At 46.6% G+C, this 17,364-nt stretch overlaps 5 protein-coding genes across 5 annotated transcripts; all 5 read right to left on the reverse strand.

The window, feature by feature from the left end:
- Positions 1-278: 278 nt before the first annotated feature.
- On the reverse strand, positions 279-1,342 carry RhiXN_00129 (uncharacterized protein; the record flags this gene model as incomplete). Its single annotated transcript, XM_043319948.1, has 6 exons — positions 279-417; positions 471-756; positions 812-911; positions 966-1,073; positions 1,131-1,184; positions 1,238-1,342. 6 exons carry the CDS (start codon positions 1,340-1,342, stop codon positions 279-281), a joined length of 792 nt encoding a protein of 263 aa, XP_043178960.1.
- A 238-nt stretch (positions 1,343-1,580) lies between these two features.
- Positions 1,581-2,083, reverse strand: RhiXN_00130 (uncharacterized protein; the record flags this gene model as incomplete). Its single annotated transcript, XM_043319949.1, has 3 exons — positions 1,581-1,904; positions 1,965-2,020; positions 2,077-2,083. 3 exons carry the CDS (start codon positions 2,081-2,083, stop codon positions 1,581-1,583), a joined length of 387 nt encoding a protein of 128 aa, XP_043178961.1.
- A 555-nt stretch (positions 2,084-2,638) lies between these two features.
- Positions 2,639-7,504, reverse strand: RhiXN_00131 (integrase core domain protein; the record flags this gene model as incomplete). The annotated part of the gene is made up of 4 exons (XM_043319950.1): positions 2,639-3,261; positions 3,325-3,426; positions 3,481-3,687; positions 3,739-7,504. 4 exons carry the CDS (start codon positions 7,502-7,504, stop codon positions 2,639-2,641), a joined length of 4,698 nt encoding a protein of 1,565 aa, XP_043178962.1.
- A 583-nt stretch (positions 7,505-8,087) lies between these two features.
- RhiXN_00132 (uncharacterized protein) lies at positions 8,088-8,491 on the reverse strand (the record flags this gene model as incomplete). Its single annotated transcript, XM_043319951.1, has 2 exons — positions 8,088-8,117; positions 8,159-8,491. The coding sequence occupies 2 exons, from the start codon at positions 8,489-8,491 to the stop codon at positions 8,088-8,090; spliced, it is 363 nt and encodes a 120-aa protein (XP_043178963.1).
- Positions 8,492-11,058: 2,567 nt separating this feature from the next.
- RhiXN_00133 (peptidase C14) lies at positions 11,059-16,800 on the reverse strand (the record flags this gene model as incomplete). Its single annotated transcript, XM_043319952.1, has 12 exons — positions 11,059-11,541; positions 11,605-12,954; positions 13,007-13,536; positions 13,611-13,672; positions 13,725-14,521; positions 14,579-14,626; positions 14,680-14,821; positions 14,873-15,009; positions 16,099-16,215; positions 16,269-16,410; positions 16,461-16,579; positions 16,651-16,800. The coding sequence occupies 12 exons, from the start codon at positions 16,798-16,800 to the stop codon at positions 11,059-11,061; spliced, it is 4,077 nt and encodes a 1,358-aa protein (XP_043178964.1).
- Between the last annotated feature and the right edge of the window lie 564 nt (positions 16,801-17,364).

The raw sequence follows: 17,364 nt of genomic DNA on the forward strand, positions 1-17,364 counted from the left end.
CATTTTTACACACTTCATCGATCTTGCATTAGAAGCACCGGTCAGACCTCAAAAACGTGCAAAACTGTCACTGAGTGGCCCTGCGCTCCACTCGTCTGAGAATCCTTTGAATTCATCCAACTGCTCCCTTGCTCCAGTCACACTCGGACCCGGGCCGGCGCGACTGTCGGCGCGCAGCCAAGAGGCCGAGCCCGATGATCGTTACGAAACATTGATGCAGATGACCCAATATATAAATTGTGGACAACAATAAGTTAGGGGTATCTCATTAGGTACATCTACCCTCTCTGTTTTTCCGATACCGTAATACTCGAAGAACTCTCATCATCTTGCCCATGGGAAGTCCATTCAGAGCTCGTGAGAAGGGACATCACCGATTGGCCTTCTTTATTTAGAGCCAACATGATGGTGTTGAATCTAGCCAGCAATCGTCAAATAGGCTCGGCAAGTCGCATTAGAATATAACTTACACCCCTTCGATGCGCTCAACGCACGCTCTCGCCTCGCGGTACATCTCTACACTCGGCGGTCCACCATAACGACACCTCTCAACAAGTTCGCTATACCTTTCCACATCATCCCACACGGATACGTTTACCATTTTCACCAACCGACTTAACGGGAGCAGGTACGCAGCAGGTCGGACAAAAGGCGATGGCGCCGGAAGAGATGGGAGGAGTTGTTGGGCGGTAGCAGCGATGGATTGGAAAGTAGCTGGGATTTCTCGTCTAAATGAGATACCTTCGAATTCGGTCCCTGTGTTCGTATAGGCTTAGTTACGAACATGGAGGTAATCGCAATAAACACGTACCTGGTGCACCCCATCCAGGATGCTCAGCACCCTTGGGAAGGGAAACGTACGCGATACAAGCTGCGCGATCGTATTCCGCGGCAACTAACTTCACAACATGCTAACCCACTTTCTCGTTACAGTTGTTACAAAGCGCATGCAGGGAAACACATACTCTGGGAACATCTCCATCTTTGATTGGGATAAACGCTTTTGGAATGGACCTCAGTCGCTTTGCAGCCTGGCGCTTCCTTCGAATCCAGATAGCAGCCGAGATTAATGCCTGGAATCCGGTGAATCAACTCTTAGATAGATCCTTCTTTGGGGCGAACAAACGTACAAGTGCAACGTAAGACCCAACAATTATCAGTACGTTCCAGTTTGCAACGACCTCCTGGATATACAACGTGTAAGACAAGAGCATACTTTAATAAGCGCAAGAAAGACCTTGGCTAACCGAGCTTGAACGACGATACTGAGTCCAGAAGCGACAACTGCGAGACCAGTAAGAAGCACAAAAAAGACAAAAGATAAGGTATAGAGCGTTAGCATGGTATTGACCTGGCTCGAGCCAAGAGGCGCAGTCTAGTCTGTGGTCGTGGTTAGTACCAGGTCGTTGGGTAATCACGTGGCCCATAGAGAGAATACTCGACTTTGTAATCGAATTTAAGGAGGATCAACTGGTCATGAATATATGCGCGCCGTTATTGTTGATGGGTAATGTAGTCGTCACCGAATGGGAAAATTAGAGCAAGGGTTATATACAATAATAACTCGTAACAAAAATAAGTTAGTCCGAGTCCTCCACAGGAAGTTCTTTGACCTCCAAGGGAATGAACTGTTCAGGCGACAGATTATAATAGTAAGGAGACCGCGGCAGGAATTTTCGTAATCGAATCACCCTTGGATCTGAATACAGGTCTACTAAGCCAGAGTCTGAAAGATCTTCATCCTCTGATTCACGGCGGGACTTTTTGCCTTTCTTAACGGGCTTGTATTTAGCACTAGCGCGAAGTGAATCTTTCGCGGACTGAACATCAATCTGAACTCCTTCGGAATAGTCAATTTCGATTATGCGCAAACTTGGGAACTTCCCACACATAGGGATAACTTCCTATTCCCACGGAACGTATAAGCTACATCAATGGAACGGGTCAGGATACGAGGTACAGACCTGGTATTTATTCGCAATGCCTATGCATCTTAAGGGGGGACCTGCAGCGCTGAAACCTGATAGTAGAAATAGTCTAGCTACATTACCAGGAAAGAGCCTGAAAATAGCTTACGTTTCATCAACACAGGCCCGGGAGATACACCTCGCAAAACCTCTAATTTTTTGCATCCATTTTGTACCAATCCTCCAATAAGTCTCCCGCCATCATCCTCGTTGCACGTTACTTCCCGTATCTCGGGGCAGCATCGCAATATTTCGTGTGCACACGTAGGCAGAATTATTCTCTGGATTGTAGGAAAGGTTTTGTAGAAAGAATAAGTTTGTAAATAGAATTATATCAATACAAAACGATAGTAAAGACAGTAGTGTGAATAGAGAAAGAGAGGATGAGGTACTATACGGTCGAGTGCACCCGTATTTATACCTTTACATTATAGTCGAGTCATCTAGTATATGACTAGGTATCGTCGCTTGACTCGATTACATGTATGTTCCAGTACATTCCAGATCCTTCTTGTATTTACTACTATATACATGATATTTCTACACTCCCCCTTAATCAGGCAAGCGAGGATACATGTAAAGAGAAAATATTACATTCATTCAGTCACATTCAATCTCATTCAGGTTTCAGTCTTTCAATTATACAGCTAATTCTTCATCATTCAGTTTCACTAATCCGCTTCTTCCTCTTCGGGTCCTTCAAATACCTGTTCGCCCATAATCGCGTTCGTCAGGTAATTAAATTGCGGTGCTGGTAGGGCTTTAGTAAGCGCATCAGCTAGGTTCTCGTTCGATGGCACATACAGCGTAGAGATCATACGCTTCTCGATAGTATCGCGCATGAAGTGATGGCGGATGTCGATGTGCTTTGAACGACCGTGGAACTGCGACTCAACGGATAACGTTAGGGCGGCAAGGTTGTCTGAAAGTATGAGTGTGGGAGCGTCAGCTGGGTAATATAGTTCCTGGAAGAATTGACGGAACCAAATTGCCTGAGTACATGCGTGTGATAATGCCATGTACTCTGCTTCCATGGTCAATAATGCGACCGTTGGTTGCTTCTTAGCAGACCAAGAAACGGCGGCTCCGCCCAATAAGTATACATTGCCGGAAATAGACTTACGGTCAAGTAAGTTACTTCCCCAATCGGCATCAGAGTAGCCAACTTCTCCGAATCCGACTTCGGCCTCCGATTGCTTATACAATAGCCCAAGGAATGATGTTCCTTTAAGGTAACGTATAACTCGTTTGATCGCCGTCACGTGAGCGGGACCATAGCATGTTGTGTATTGAGCTAAATGAGTGACCGCATAAGCGATATCGGGCCGTGTACATAGTGCAGCGTATAGCAGCTTACCGACAAATATGCCGTATGGAAATTTTGGCTTAATTCCATCATATCGTGTAAGTTGCACATTCAGACTCATTGGAGTATCGGCTGGGTATGCATCTTTAAGGCCTGCAATATCGACAATTGAGTCAATATATGCCTTTTGATTTAGTACGAGCATACCTTGTTGTCTATACCGTTTGAAATGTATACCTAAAAAATGACGGATGGGTCCAAGGTCGCGCATCTCAAATTCACAAAGTAATTTGGATACTACGAAGTCGGTGTTGTTGGGGGTTGTAATTATGATTGAGTCATCAACATGGACGGCAACAATCAATACGTAGAGTTTGCCGGATATGTCCATGATCCAGTGGTACACACAGGCGTCTGTTAAGCAAGGTGAATAGCCAAGTGACTTCATTTTGGAATCAAACATACAATTCCACATGCGTCCGGCTTGTTTAAGGCCGTATAGTGATTGGCATAGGTGCAGAACGTTGCTGGATCCGTCGTCAAAGTATGGTATTTGACGCATGTAAAGCTCTTCTTTGATGTCAGCATGTAAGTACGCCGATGTAACGTCGAGCTGTTGGATGTCCCAATTGTTTTGATTGGCAAGTGATGTGAGTGTACGGATAGAATCTAAACGTACCACTGGAGCAAACGTTTGGCCATAGTCAATACCCGGCTGTTGGCTGTAACCTTGCACAACTAGTTGCGCCTTGTATTGGATGGGTTGGCCCTCCTTGTTTTGTTTGATTGTGAGTACCCATCGGCATCCCATCGCCTTCCTGCCTGGTGGGAGCGTTGAGGTGTTGTACGTTCCCTGTTTCTCCAAGGTTGCGATCTCCTGTTCCATTGCTGCCTTCCATTTGTCCGCGTCTGGTCCCAATAATGCCTCCTCAGTGGTCGGGTTATTGCTGGTTGCCGGAAGGTTGGCGGCAAAAACCCAGTGTGGGTCGTTGTTTGTGAAGGTCTCCAGGATGGATTCTGCTGGCGGTGGGAAGTGTTCTGAGGTAAGTTTGAGTTCACCAAATCGTCCAGCCAACTCACCGGTCGGGGTGAAGGCCGGGATCCGTGGTTCCTCCTGTGCGGCCAATTCAGAGGCGAGTTTGGTCGGGATAGTTGGGGCGGATATAATAGACAAAGTGTCGGAGACAAGCGAGGGGATGTGGGAACAAAACAAGGTGATGTTGGTGACTGAATCGTGTTGATTTGCACTTGTTCCAAGGATGTATGCGTCGGAGTAATCGCTTCCTGAGTCATTGCAGTATTTGTTGAGTTCTGTAACATAGTTAGTGAATGCACCAGGGATGTTTGGGCTAGACAAACCGGTGGGAGCGGCGGCGGTGTCTTTGACAGTGATCTTGACACCTCCATAGTTGGTGTCCAAGGTGAGCTTGGGCTTGTTGGGGTTTTGGCGATGGGTTTGGACGCCAGAGGACTTGAGGGAGGGGTTTGCATTGATCTTGCAAGCAGATTCAGCAGTATCAAGACGAGTCCCAGAGTGGGGCATAGTAAGCTTAGAACGAGTAGAGCTGGGTTTAGGAACAGCAGCGTGAGTAGTGAGTTTAGGCTCAGTAGATTGGCTTGGTGAGTTCGATGCTTTCTGTTTGTTCTTTCCTTTGCTTTTTATATCTTTCAGCTCACTAGTATGTTTTGTTTCTGACTTGATTTGTTCACTGACTTGATTTGCTCCCCCTGTTCTAGCATTTTCGTCGCGTTGTTCCGCAGTGCTGTTGGTGCGAGTCATTCTCTCCCCCTCAGCAGGTGGAACAACCGATTCCCCCCAATCCGTGTTGTTGTGTATGTTATCGGCCTGTGTATGGGTTCTTGGGAACAATATATTGCGTGAGTGCAATATACGGTTTGCTCCCGTTTTGTAATAACGCCAGCTTTTGCCTTGAACGTCCAATATGCCGGTAAATAGAGCCGTGAACGTCTTTGATTCTAACTTAGAGCGGCTCTCCCCCTGATCCAGTACATAGCACTTTGTTCCCCATGGTTGCAGTACACTTACGTTGGGTCTCTTACCCCAAAACGCTTTGAACGGCGTTTTCCAGAACTTTCCTTGCACTTGCGTTGGTACTTGATTTTTCAGGTAACAGGCGTACGCAATTGCTTTGTTCCAAAGGAACTTTGGTGCGCCCAATTCAAGTAGCATCGCACGTGCTTTGTCTGCTAATGTGCAATTTAACCTTTCAGCAATACCATTTTGTTGCGCTGAGTATGGGGCCATGGTTTCTAAAATTGTACCTTTCAGGTTAGTGTGCTTGATCCAATCTTTATTTACAAATTTGCGACTGTTGTCAAAGTGTACTCGCTTTATCTTTTTATCTTTCTGTGTATTTATCATTGCTTCGAATGCTTTATACTTGTTCAGAGTTTCATCCTTATGTTTGAGAAATCCTAAGCAAGTGAATCTAGTCGCGACGTCAGTAAATGATACATAATATCTGTATTGTCCTATAGATGTAGTTTGAGCGGGTCCCCATACATTGGTAACAATTAATTTGCCAATTTCAGACACTTTGGTTTGCGATTCTTTTGGAAACGGTTGGGTGTGTGCTTTTGACTGCATACATACGTCGCATTCAAAGTTGAGTCCAATGTTGTCTTCTATTATCTCCATTCCGTTGATTGCTTTGTTGGATTTTAGTCGTTGGAGTGCTTGCGGGCCAATGTGCCCAAGTACCTTGTGCCATTCAAACCATGTGCGTCCGGTTTGTTTGGTCAGTACTATTTCAGTAAGTTTATTGTTCTCGAGCTTCTGATTGCGATTGTTTACGGGTTTCATGCTGATCTTCCAAAGGTTTCCTTGTTTGCAATTTTTCAACTTTGATCCAATAATGATTGGTCTATTGTTTTTATCTAGTATTTGCAATTCATTCTGATCCATCAGAATTCTAGTGCCTTTATCAGTTACTAATGATAAGCTGATTAGGTTTGCGGGCAAACTCAGCACGTGAGCTACATTGGTGAGCCTAATCTTTGTGTATTTGTTCTTCTCTGTATTATTTAAGCACAATAGCTCTACAGTGCCGCGGCCCATTATTGGCTCTTTGCCAGTGACTCCGGCGACGTAGCCGGATGACTTGGTATAATTGGAGAATGCATTCCAATCAATTGCTATGTGAGTAGTAGTGCTGCTATCCGCTATCCAGGTGTTGGGGGTCTTGCCTATCAGGCTTATTTCGTCCTCAAGGGTTGAGAACGCATATTCTTTATGTTCGGAGTTATTAGCTATGGCTATATGCGTGCGGGCATTGCCATTCCTAGCTTTTCCTGGTGTGTTGAATCTTCTGTTTGGTTGACCGCCTTTATTTGAATGGTTGGGCTTGAATGCGCCTCCACCTGGACCTCGGCATTTGGCTGCCCAGTGTCCGATCTTTCCGCAGTTATTGCATTTTGATTTAGACTTATCTGGGCCTTTATTACTCATATTGGTACGTACGAATTTATTGAAGCTCGGTTTATTTGTAGCAAAGAAAGTCTTACCGTCAGGTTGTCGGGTATTTCTTCGGTGTGCTTCGGCCATAATACGTGAGCGTAGGTCACTCACTTGATTGGCTAATTTATTCTTGTCTTCAGTGTCGAATTCGAAGCTTACAGACTGGGTGAACGTGTCCCATGAGTCAGGTAGGCTTGCTACTAACGTGGTTATCCAATTGGCTTCAGTGCACGAGTTTGGTGCGATGTCATTGATTTGTTGGAACCATCCACGCATACGTTGTATGTGTTCCTCAATGTCTTCGCTGTCCGACATCCTGTGGCTGAAGAACTTTCTTCGTAAGTCGATTAGTCCAACAGTACCCTTAACTTGAAATGTTGCTGCCAAGAGATTCCAAGCGTCGGCGGAGTATTTACATGATTGTATGTGTGTAAGTACGTTCCCTTCGACTCTTAGTCTAATATTTGACAGTGCTTTACGATCGGCTTTGATCCATTCCGTGTATGCGGAATCATCATCGCCTACTTCAAGATCGGGTAAGTCGTTTCCATCATCGTCTTTGCGACCAGTAACCCTGATTTTTATCTTAGGTTCGGGTCTTTCATTTGTGCCGTCTACATAGCTATACAGATCGAGATCGGTAAGTATATCTTCCATCTGTATACGCCATGTGTTGTAATTCTCAGTTCCCCGGAGGGATGGGATTCGGTGCAATCCGCTTGCACCAGTAATGGTTGGTGTTTTCTCAGCCATTTCTTATTGTGTTTGAGTATACTCGGGTAAGTGGTTTATATATTCTATTTACGGTTGGTTATAAGCGTTCAAACGGGGCTCATAACCTGTAGAAAGAATAAGTTTGTAAATAGAATTATATCAATACAAAACGATAGTAAAGACAGTAGTGTGAATAGAGAAAGAGAGGATGAGGTACTATACGGTCGAGTGCACCCGTATTTATACCTTTACATTATAGTCGAGTCATCTAGTATATGACTAGGTATCGTCGCTTGACTCGATTACATGTATGTTCCAGTACATTCCAGATCCTTCTTGTATTTACTACTATATACATGATATTTCTACAGGTTTTGCCTTCGAATGCTTGCTTCAACGCCCCGGTCATTGCCGAATGTGCGTGTGGTATTTCGAGCGTATGAACGTTTGGAAGGGCACGGAGTAGTTTCACGAATGGTGGAAGGACCTTGGACGTTTGGAACCGAGTAAGCGTGACTGTTACCACTCTAACGGGCACCATAAGTAAAATAATAACAGTAAAAACCTCTGTTTTTTCACTTACTTGACGTATGGCCACAAGTGTTTGTTTCTCAACATCCCCTTACTCTTCCTTTCCATTGTCTGTCAGATACTGCGGAACCATTGGCCCTCGACGTTGGTGGTTAGACATACTTGAAAACGCTCCCAAAGTAACGGCAGATAAATATCTCGTGCCAGTCGGCAGAGTTGCGACAGCGAACGCAAAACATCAAATCGCACAAAATAGTTCTCTGCGTCCTTCCAGTTTCCGATAAACGTAGGATTCATCAAAATATGTATAGTTTTGATTTCTGGATAGTAGGAGAGAATCTGAGATACCAGTTCATTCGGTATTGCAAGGAAGCCTTGAGATGCGGTTGTTGTGGATGATGCAAACGTGTGGTCTAATACGGGTAAATTCTTGAATCCAGACTCTGATACTGAAGCGGGAGCTATTTTGACACGTTTTGTCCGCTTGGGGGGCATCGTTGTGGGCCTCAATGGTTGTGGTGGTGATCAATATTCGTCTCCAAGTGTCAACATGAGAGTCATGTAGTTCTACGAAGCGCCCAGGGCAGTTCCTACGCGAGTATGGCTGCGTACTAGTACAAACAGTCAAATACTACAAATGTGTACAGCGAAATCTGCTGCCAAGTCTGGCCTCGTCATCTTCCACAGCCCGCGGACTACAACCTCAGTTTATAGAATCTCTTAATCCTAATAGTAATCAGCACATGCACACGAAAGGTAATCTGGGCTTCAATTGCGTGGCAATTTAACATGCATGTACTGCAGGAGTATTTTGTATTCGACTCGTGCCTAGTTCAAAAATGTAGGCACAGAGCTATCCTGTATTTATTGGAGAAAAATGGCTAAATGGCCCAATTTCTGCTCCATGTCATGGTTGAGTACACATGATTGGCTCACTTGTATTCTGTTCAATTCCGCTGTTTCTACACATTCGTCGGATAGCTGTGTTCCTTTCGAACGATGATCTAAATGCACGCACTACTTACCTAGCTTCTTCCAGATCGGGTGAGCCAGGCTTTTCGTCCTGACTTTCATCTTTGATCATTCTCATTGCTACCAGATTTGCGACCAGAAACTCTCATCCGAATTGTTTCTTCCAACTACAAGACTCGCATCTAAAGCAGTGTTGACCGTAGAGGTTATGCATTCGTGATGGATGTACGTACAACATTTCTAAAATCGGTCGTTTCCCGTTGGTATACGAATCGAAAATCTCGCCAGGAATCCTTCGTCGATACATGCCATAGGAAACCAGCCACAAAACACAATATAGCATCGCGACCACACTCGGATCTTGGATAGCACAACGCATATATATAGAGCTATCTGTGCGATACAAACCACATCTCTTTTCTCATCTCAAGTTTATCGTGTTGACTAGGTTTCAGTCATTCGCTTCTTGTAAAACGCTGATTACACTTGAGTTATTTCATTTATGTATCACGATCTAACTCAATACATCTATTATATACTAAGCCTTTCTTATAACTCTGAATCTACAGACTTCAGTCCTCACTGAAATCAAATGCTTAGCAATTCGACTAGCAGTAAACTTCTCAGCAGAGAGGGATTGCAATACGCGCTGGGGTACAACGTGCCAATGTGGTAGATGTTTACTGTGAAGCGTCCAACGCTCATGTTGTGGCTATAAACATTTCTGAATATCCAGATCATAAGAATCACACCTGATTAGTAAGCGACTCTTAGTTGTGTAGGTCGTGAACACGCGTACAGCCACAATAGTTTCGTTCCCGCGCATGTTTCGTTATTCCTTGCACCAATATCCATTTCAGGCGTAGGATTGGGTAACCTGGCACATAGTCGTTCAATGCAAGTGAATAAAACCTGAAGCTTCATAACATAAGTGCGGCTCAGAGGTGGGACGACGATTCCAATGGCATATTGAAGAACAAGAAAGTAATTTACCCGCATTATGTCGAGGGATATTACAAGAAATGGTGAGCAACTCTGTTCAGCACATTTGTGCTTGATATTTATCACTGGGAAGCGTCATCCGGCCTTCTTCTGGTATAGGTAGGTCAAAAAGATAAATAGGATGAAGATTTTGAGCATGAGCAACATGTCACTTGTACCATACGCTGCTCGTAAGTGGTGATTGGCAGACGGGCTGACTCGTAATACATCGATTATCGGCGGATAGTTAGTTGAGCCAGGGTTGCATTCTGCTCTCAGTCAAATACGCATGATAGGTCTACCGCAAGGATGTATCACATACTGACAAATGGAGGGGAGGTGTAAAAGTGTAAATTAAAAGAAGCATGATGGCGGACGCGTAATGAATGTCGTCGATCATTCCTGATCGACGTTCACGTGATCGCGTTTCAGATAGGCTTATCGGCCCTGCTCTTATTCGCGGGCTTTGGCGGCACAGGACCGTGTCCAGAGCAACTGAGTTGGCCACTCCACTCCGAGTTTTTTCGCCTTTATTATTGTTGACTCCTAATCACCATCAGTATTTCAACAGAGAAATCCTCGTGCGCACAAAGTATTTCAGCCGGCTTTCCGCACTTTTCAGTAGCCAGTACGAGACGCGTCGAGTTTATCAAACGCCGGCAGCCTTGATCTACTGGGTCCCTAAGTGGCGCGAGGAATTCGCGGCCGCTTTGTATAAGTGATTGTAAAGCGATTGACTCCCATAGAAAAACTCTTGATGGTTTTGTAGTTCTGTGTGTTTCTCGGCCACAGTTTAAGTGTTATCGTCCGAAGATCAAGGAGCAAAAAATCTTTGAAGCTGTATTCTTCCCAGATGGCTCTGAAGAACGCGAACTTTTACTCCCTATCATCACCATGGAGCATCTCAGTCACAGGTTGTATGAATGAATGTCTTATAATAAAAGTAACATCAAACATAGTATTAGCGACAAAACTTTGTACTTTGTTATGGATCTACATGCATATAGCATCTCTCATCAATGATGCCTGTTCTCCGCTTTTGTATAAATAAAACATTATCATACGTCCTCATCAATGCGAGCCAATACAGATCAGCCAGAAAACAACAATCAATCCACGATATAGCATCGAGACCACTGGTCGCCGATGCACAAGTTCTGCTTGGGTACAAACAATGTCCCAAACTGTGTGATAACAATTGAGGTATGTGGAGTGAGGCCGGAAGGTATGTCGGGTGGGAACCAAAAAAGTAAATCACCGTTCTTGTTGACTACCCAGCCATCCTCGCGACTGTGCCACCCGGCATAGATATCTGGGTTAACATAGGTCTCGATGGAAGTGGAATCACGATCATCAGAGCACTGCAAATTTAGCAAGAGCAAAAGCAAATTTGAGATGCGCAAGCTCTGGCCGACGAAGCGTTCATTTTTAATGGAGGCAACAAGGGAGCCATCGGGAGACTGGGCAATTGATTGGACTGAGTTCATATGAGTAGTAAGCAGCCGAGTTATATGACGTTCATCTTCGAGAGACTGGACTTGGACGACGCCATCTACAAAGCCCATGATGATAGAGCGGCTGTCGTGCGAGAACTGCCATACTTTAGGGGCGGGATCAAACGGACCGGCGACTACGGATCAATCCGCCGCACTCACAATCCGCCGCAATGTGCCATCTGAAGTATTGGAGATATAAGAACCATCCGGGGACGAGTCATGGGAGGGTGAAGAGGCAAGTGGTGCGACATAATTCAAATCCACCTGGCACGTGCCATCAGAGAGATCATAGATCTGATTCGTGGAACCTGATCCCAACGACACACACGTACCATCCGGCAAAAATGACGAAGACACCACCGGGTACGGGAAACGCCTCGACGGCGTGGGAATAGGCAAAACGCCTTCCCGCACGTTCCATAATCGGACGGTATCCAAAGAGCAGGAGATAAGTTGAGTGCCATCCAGTGAGTATTTGACGGGGCCAGCGGAGCCGACAAGTGGACCAGTAACAAGCATTTCACCACCGACCCTCCAGATTTGCATGCCCCATTTGGTAACAGATGCAATGGACCCGCCATCAGGTGAGAGTGCCATCGAGGTGATTGGGCCAATATCCTGACATAAAAGACCAATAGGCGAGCCATCCAACACGTTCCAAGTACGAATCGTCCCGTCATAGGATGCGCTGACAAGTCGAGAGCCGTCAGGAGTGAACACAGCGTATGTCACGCCCCCGGTATGACCTTGCAATGGGGAGCTTGCGGGGGTGCCATCGGGGAAGCGCCACAGTTGCATCGTATGGTCGGCGGAGGCAGAGGCGATGAGAGTGCCGTCAGGTGAGAACGACACAAAATTGACTAAACCGCCATGACCTTCTAATGGGCCGAGCAGGAGCGTACCATTAGATACATCCCACACCCAGACTTTGTCGCTGGAACCCGAAGCGATGTGTTGGTTATCGGGGGAATAAGAAACAGAGACAACGGCCTCCGTGTGTTTCATTGGACTGCCAATAAGAGTGCCATTAAGTGGGTCCCATCGTTGAATAGTGCAATCAGCCGATCCAGATGCAATATGTCTGCCATCGGACGAAAATATCACCGAGTTGACCCGATGGATGTGGCCTCGTAATGGTTCAGTAAGCTGGGTCCCGTCGTATGCATCGCGTATACTGACGGTCCCATCATCGCATCCGACTGCAACTCGACTACCGTCCGGTGAATAGGCAAGGGTGATTACTGACGATGTGGTATTCCAGGTAGCCGCCGCCACCACTCCCGCCATCTCTCTACGTTCCATCAGGCTGCCCCTCAGTTCTAGTAAACCCCGCGCCCGACCCCAGTAGTTCGTGTATACCGTACTCCGCCCAGGGCAAAGAGCAAGTGCCGAGATGTAGATGTGTGGTGTCGACTGAGATGCTAAAGTAGAGGCATAATCCATGATGAACTTGGTTGAATCCTCGATTAAAATTGATAATCCTCGCCGGGAGGAAGCAGTATCTAAGGACTAATGGCCCCAAAAGTCAGTGCAAGTCAGGAAAGGACGCTGCTCCACTCACTGCTAGCCATTTCTTAGCTGTCAATAATGCTGCAACCCCGACGGATAGCTCGCCCCGTAGATTGAGGACCTCGATCCAGAACAGTAGCCTGTGTGAGAGAAAGTCACCGAGTGTCGTGGCAAATTCGTCCGACTGGGGCGCTAATCGAAGGTGGTTCGCCCAATTGCGGCACACGTATGCCAGAGCGGGCGAGATGTTCTTCTCGATTCGGTCCTGCAGGTCTTCGACTTTGTCGTCAGGGACGAACGATGATGGTAGGTCGCATATGTTCATTCGTAGCTGGTCCTCCATGACCTGGAAGCAACGGCGCGCCAATACTGGAATCTGCTCGACGACATTACAGAAGTACTCCCCGGACCTTTTCTGATCGAAGACGAACTCCTGGAGGGACATATGAAGCGTGGACGCAAGGCGAGTAGACTCTGAATATCTTATAATAGGAAGAAGCAAGCTGAGTGCATGCTCCACGCGGCGATGGTCATTAGTATTGGATAGTATCGCAATAGTCTCGGCATGGATGGGTTCCTGCGCTAGTACCACCATGTGTATTACCATCCTAATGTCATCTCTTTCACGTCCCCACAGCTCCTCATTGTCAACTGACGCTGATTGTCATATCCCCATATACATTGGATCAACCGGTTCGCTCCAGCTGGAGCATGGAGTCTCCAACAACGATTTTAACCGATCTTGTCCATTCCGGCGACGATTAAAATACCGCAAAAGGACCGCTGCATAGATGAATAGCACTCCCGACTTTTCTACAAGCAACTTGATGACTGCGTCCGATACATCAGGAGATATGGACGCTAGCCCTTCTCTCAGGCACAGCTCTATGTCTGCACTGACTAGTAGCGTCTCGATATCGTGAAGCAGCATAACTGTTGAAGATCCAGGGTGTGCTCCCATTATTCTGACTATCTCTGGTATCGGTCGGCTTGTCACAAAGAACTTGATCGGCAACTGTGAAGCGTAACGGAACGTCATCTCGAGAATTTCACCTATTACTTCCCGGTCTTTGCATTCGTCCAGGCCATCTATCACTACCACCTGGCTTCTGATCTTTGCCTTGTCCATCTCCTGTAGTGGCCCCGTGAGTAGGAGTTCAAACTCCTCTGTTATTCCCGACCTTGTTCGTGGATCCACGCCCAAGCTGTCGCACAGCCCACGCTGGAACGAAGGCGAATACCGCGCCAGTTGGTATGCAATCGTCGGTACGATCCTATTCACATCCTGACATTCGGCCGAATTCCGGGTACAGAAGAAGCTGGCAACCAGTAGATCATTGTGCTCAAGCCGCTGCGAGAAGGTGGTCGCGATGGTTGTCTTGCCTGTTCCTGCCACACCATTCATCCAAAAAACTGAAGGCGCATCCGGGTCGCTGGCCCATTTGGCAAGGTCATCTAGGACTTGCGTTCGTGTACCTTCGGTGCATGTGCGTCTGCCTATGTCACTGGAAATCGCGGAGTCGAATACTGCCTCAGAGGCTGGGTATAGTTGTTGGGCTCGTGTGCTCTTTAGAGCCGATTAGCTGGGTAGAATCGGAAGAGTGCAAAATAAGCATGCACATACAACCATCATTTCATTACCCATACACCAGGTGGCTGCGTTTAATTCACTCTGTTTGTATATAAAAACTCATTACTAGCCTCAATATCCCTTTATACACTCACCTTCAGCTGCTGAAATAGCGAGCATATCCGCCGATAGTGTTGCATTACTTCCTCCTCGTCCAGTTTTGCTGTCGCTGGTCCTCTAATTAGGGCATCAGGCCCCATACTTATCTTCATCCGTGCCGCCTCATTTTCAATCACCCTACACATCCCTTGAGTGTAATTCAGTATGCTTGGACATCAATCTACTTACTTGGCAATCTCAGATATATAACGAAACCTCCGATACGATCCTTCTTGCTTGAAGTATTCGGTGGCCGACTCTACTGACACCGCGAGATCGGTCGTTGAGTCCTTATAGTCGTGTTGTTTCTCGGTAGCGCCGGCTTCCTGTGTGCAAGCATATATCAATAAAAACTTCTCTGAAGAACAACGTCTGATACACCTCGATTGTTTCAAAAACATCTATCAACGTAGTAGCCGCCGACCTCAGTGGATTGGGAGCACCCGATACATTGCTCAGAACCTTCAACGAAGCCACCAGTCTGCTCTCACCCTGAGCTCTATCTGTAGGCTCAGGTGAACCTAGACAGAATGCTTTGCGCAACCAATTCAAGGCCCGCTGTCTATTTGACTTTGAGATACGGTCCGTCGATGACATCCTTTTGATTCATTCGCAATCGTAGAATGGAACAAGTTGCTTTTACCCTTGTCTGATTGATATGCATGGTCAAGGCGTGGGGTGCACGTTGTTGCAGGGTCCTGTTAGGATTCAACGGATATCTAATGTAAACCATTTATAGCCGAAGTTTTGGCAGTGTGTCAATTTTCAAACCGGTTTGTGCTCAAACATTGTGGTTTGTTCGGACAAGGCAAATCTATGACATAAGCTCATCAGAACTGGAATTTTGGTGGACAATCCAAATATCCAAATTGAAATGTATGCAGCAGTGCTTAACCAGCAGATAACCCTTGAGCTTACAACGAGTCCATGAGCTTCTTGAAAAGATGCAACTAGTTACGAACAGCCATGGAAGTGCTTTTCTTTTCATTTCGCCCTTAAGCTTGAGCTCCAAATGTCTTTGTTCGCCGTCACTCCTGCCAATATAACCTGCTGCCTGGCATCAGGTGCTGTATATAATCCGACGATCTATTGTGGAATCAAACGCATTGAATCAACAAAGTCCATAGCTTATCCTCTGCCCGCTCGTCCTCGCCTGCCACGAGACCCAGACCGGTGAGGTTGGGGAACCCCCGCGGCTGCGAAGCAGCGAGGGTGGACCGGGGGCGCCCGACCGCGAGTCTGGCTCGTGGGTGGGCGGCTCAAACCAGCTCTCGTAGCTTATGGGATGGTGTGTGAGATAAAAACGACACGCAAAGGCGTGCCGCGGCACTCGGTGTGTACGAGGCCAGACGATGGGGGAGGTCGGTCGCAAGTCGACACGGCACGAAGCGGTCCTCACGTGACTCGCTGCATACTCCGGCTAAGTCGCTGTTTTGCGACTCCACAGGCTTCGTCGCAAAACGTCCAGATGTGCATGTGCGTACAATAAGAATCTCATCCGCGATGCTCCAGGTGCCTGCGCTTAGGTCGATCTTTCCGTAGACGAAGTCAAGGTATGAATTTCAACGTGCTTTTTTACACTTACCGGCAGCTGTCGAAACAGTGACTGTATTCGCCTACAATGTCGCATTAATTCATCTTCATCCGATTCCTCTATCAATGACCGTCCAGTCGAAACTCCATGTTGGGTCTTGTTCTTCACGTCCATCGCCTCATCGGCCATTTGCCTACATCATCTATTATTATACATCAATAAATTAGATGGCACAGTACCCACTTGGAAATTCCCGCCACTGATCCGAACATTGTGTTTGATGTATTTTCTCCGAAACGCTTGACGAGTGATTCGCTTAGCTGTGCGAGGTCCGTCGCCAGGTCTTCGTAGTCTTGCTGGCTCTTTGCTGCTGCCCGCGTACCAATAGTAGATCAACCATCTCGTGGCCCACAATGAATCCCCAGTAGTATACCTTGATGGCGTCGAAGCAGTCTAATAGTATACTGGCAACTGTTCCAATAGGTCCGAGCAATCCAGAGGCACTGCTCAAGGCCATCAGCTCACTTCTCAGTCTCCTGTCTATCCCTTCTTTGCCCTTTACCGTAGCTTTAGACTTAGACATAGAGGCAGAGGGCCTAGAAGATGATGGGCGCAAAGTTTTGGTAAGCCAGTTCCGAAGTCCTTTACTCTTTGAATCCAAACCGATTTTTTTCGATGACATTTCTAAAGTTCTTTTGCGATAGTATTCCAAGTTATCTCTGTCCTAGTTAGGAGTGCGGCTATAGAGGGTTACGTTTGTAATATGTGTTTGCAATACCAATAACATGTCAGTAACACGGCCGGCCAAGGCAATCGGGAGGAGGCGTGTTAGAAACAATTTGAAACTGCCATAACTGAACTGGTAAATAGCTCCAAACTGGTCCCAGCCTCGGGCCCGACTCAGTAGATTTCAACAGTTATCGTTCTCGTTTAGTTTGAAAGCCGGGTGTCAGATGGGTTCAGGCGGAGCCAGATAGAAAGCCTTGCAAAGCCGGTTCCGAGCCCATTTTGTCTTTGGCTTTGAGGTATTACTTGCCGATGCCATCCCTTTGATTGGCTTGTGGTTGTAAGCTAAAACGGGCAGCTTGGTTAGATTGACATGAACAAATGGAAGGCGTACCGGTCACGAGAGGGGAGGAATGAGCGA

The sequence above is a fragment of the Rhizoctonia solani genome, chromosome 4 (assembly GCF_016906535.1).
Source record: "Rhizoctonia solani chromosome 4, complete sequence".
NCBI classification, from domain to species: domain Eukaryota; kingdom Fungi; phylum Basidiomycota; class Agaricomycetes; order Cantharellales; family Ceratobasidiaceae; genus Rhizoctonia; species Rhizoctonia solani.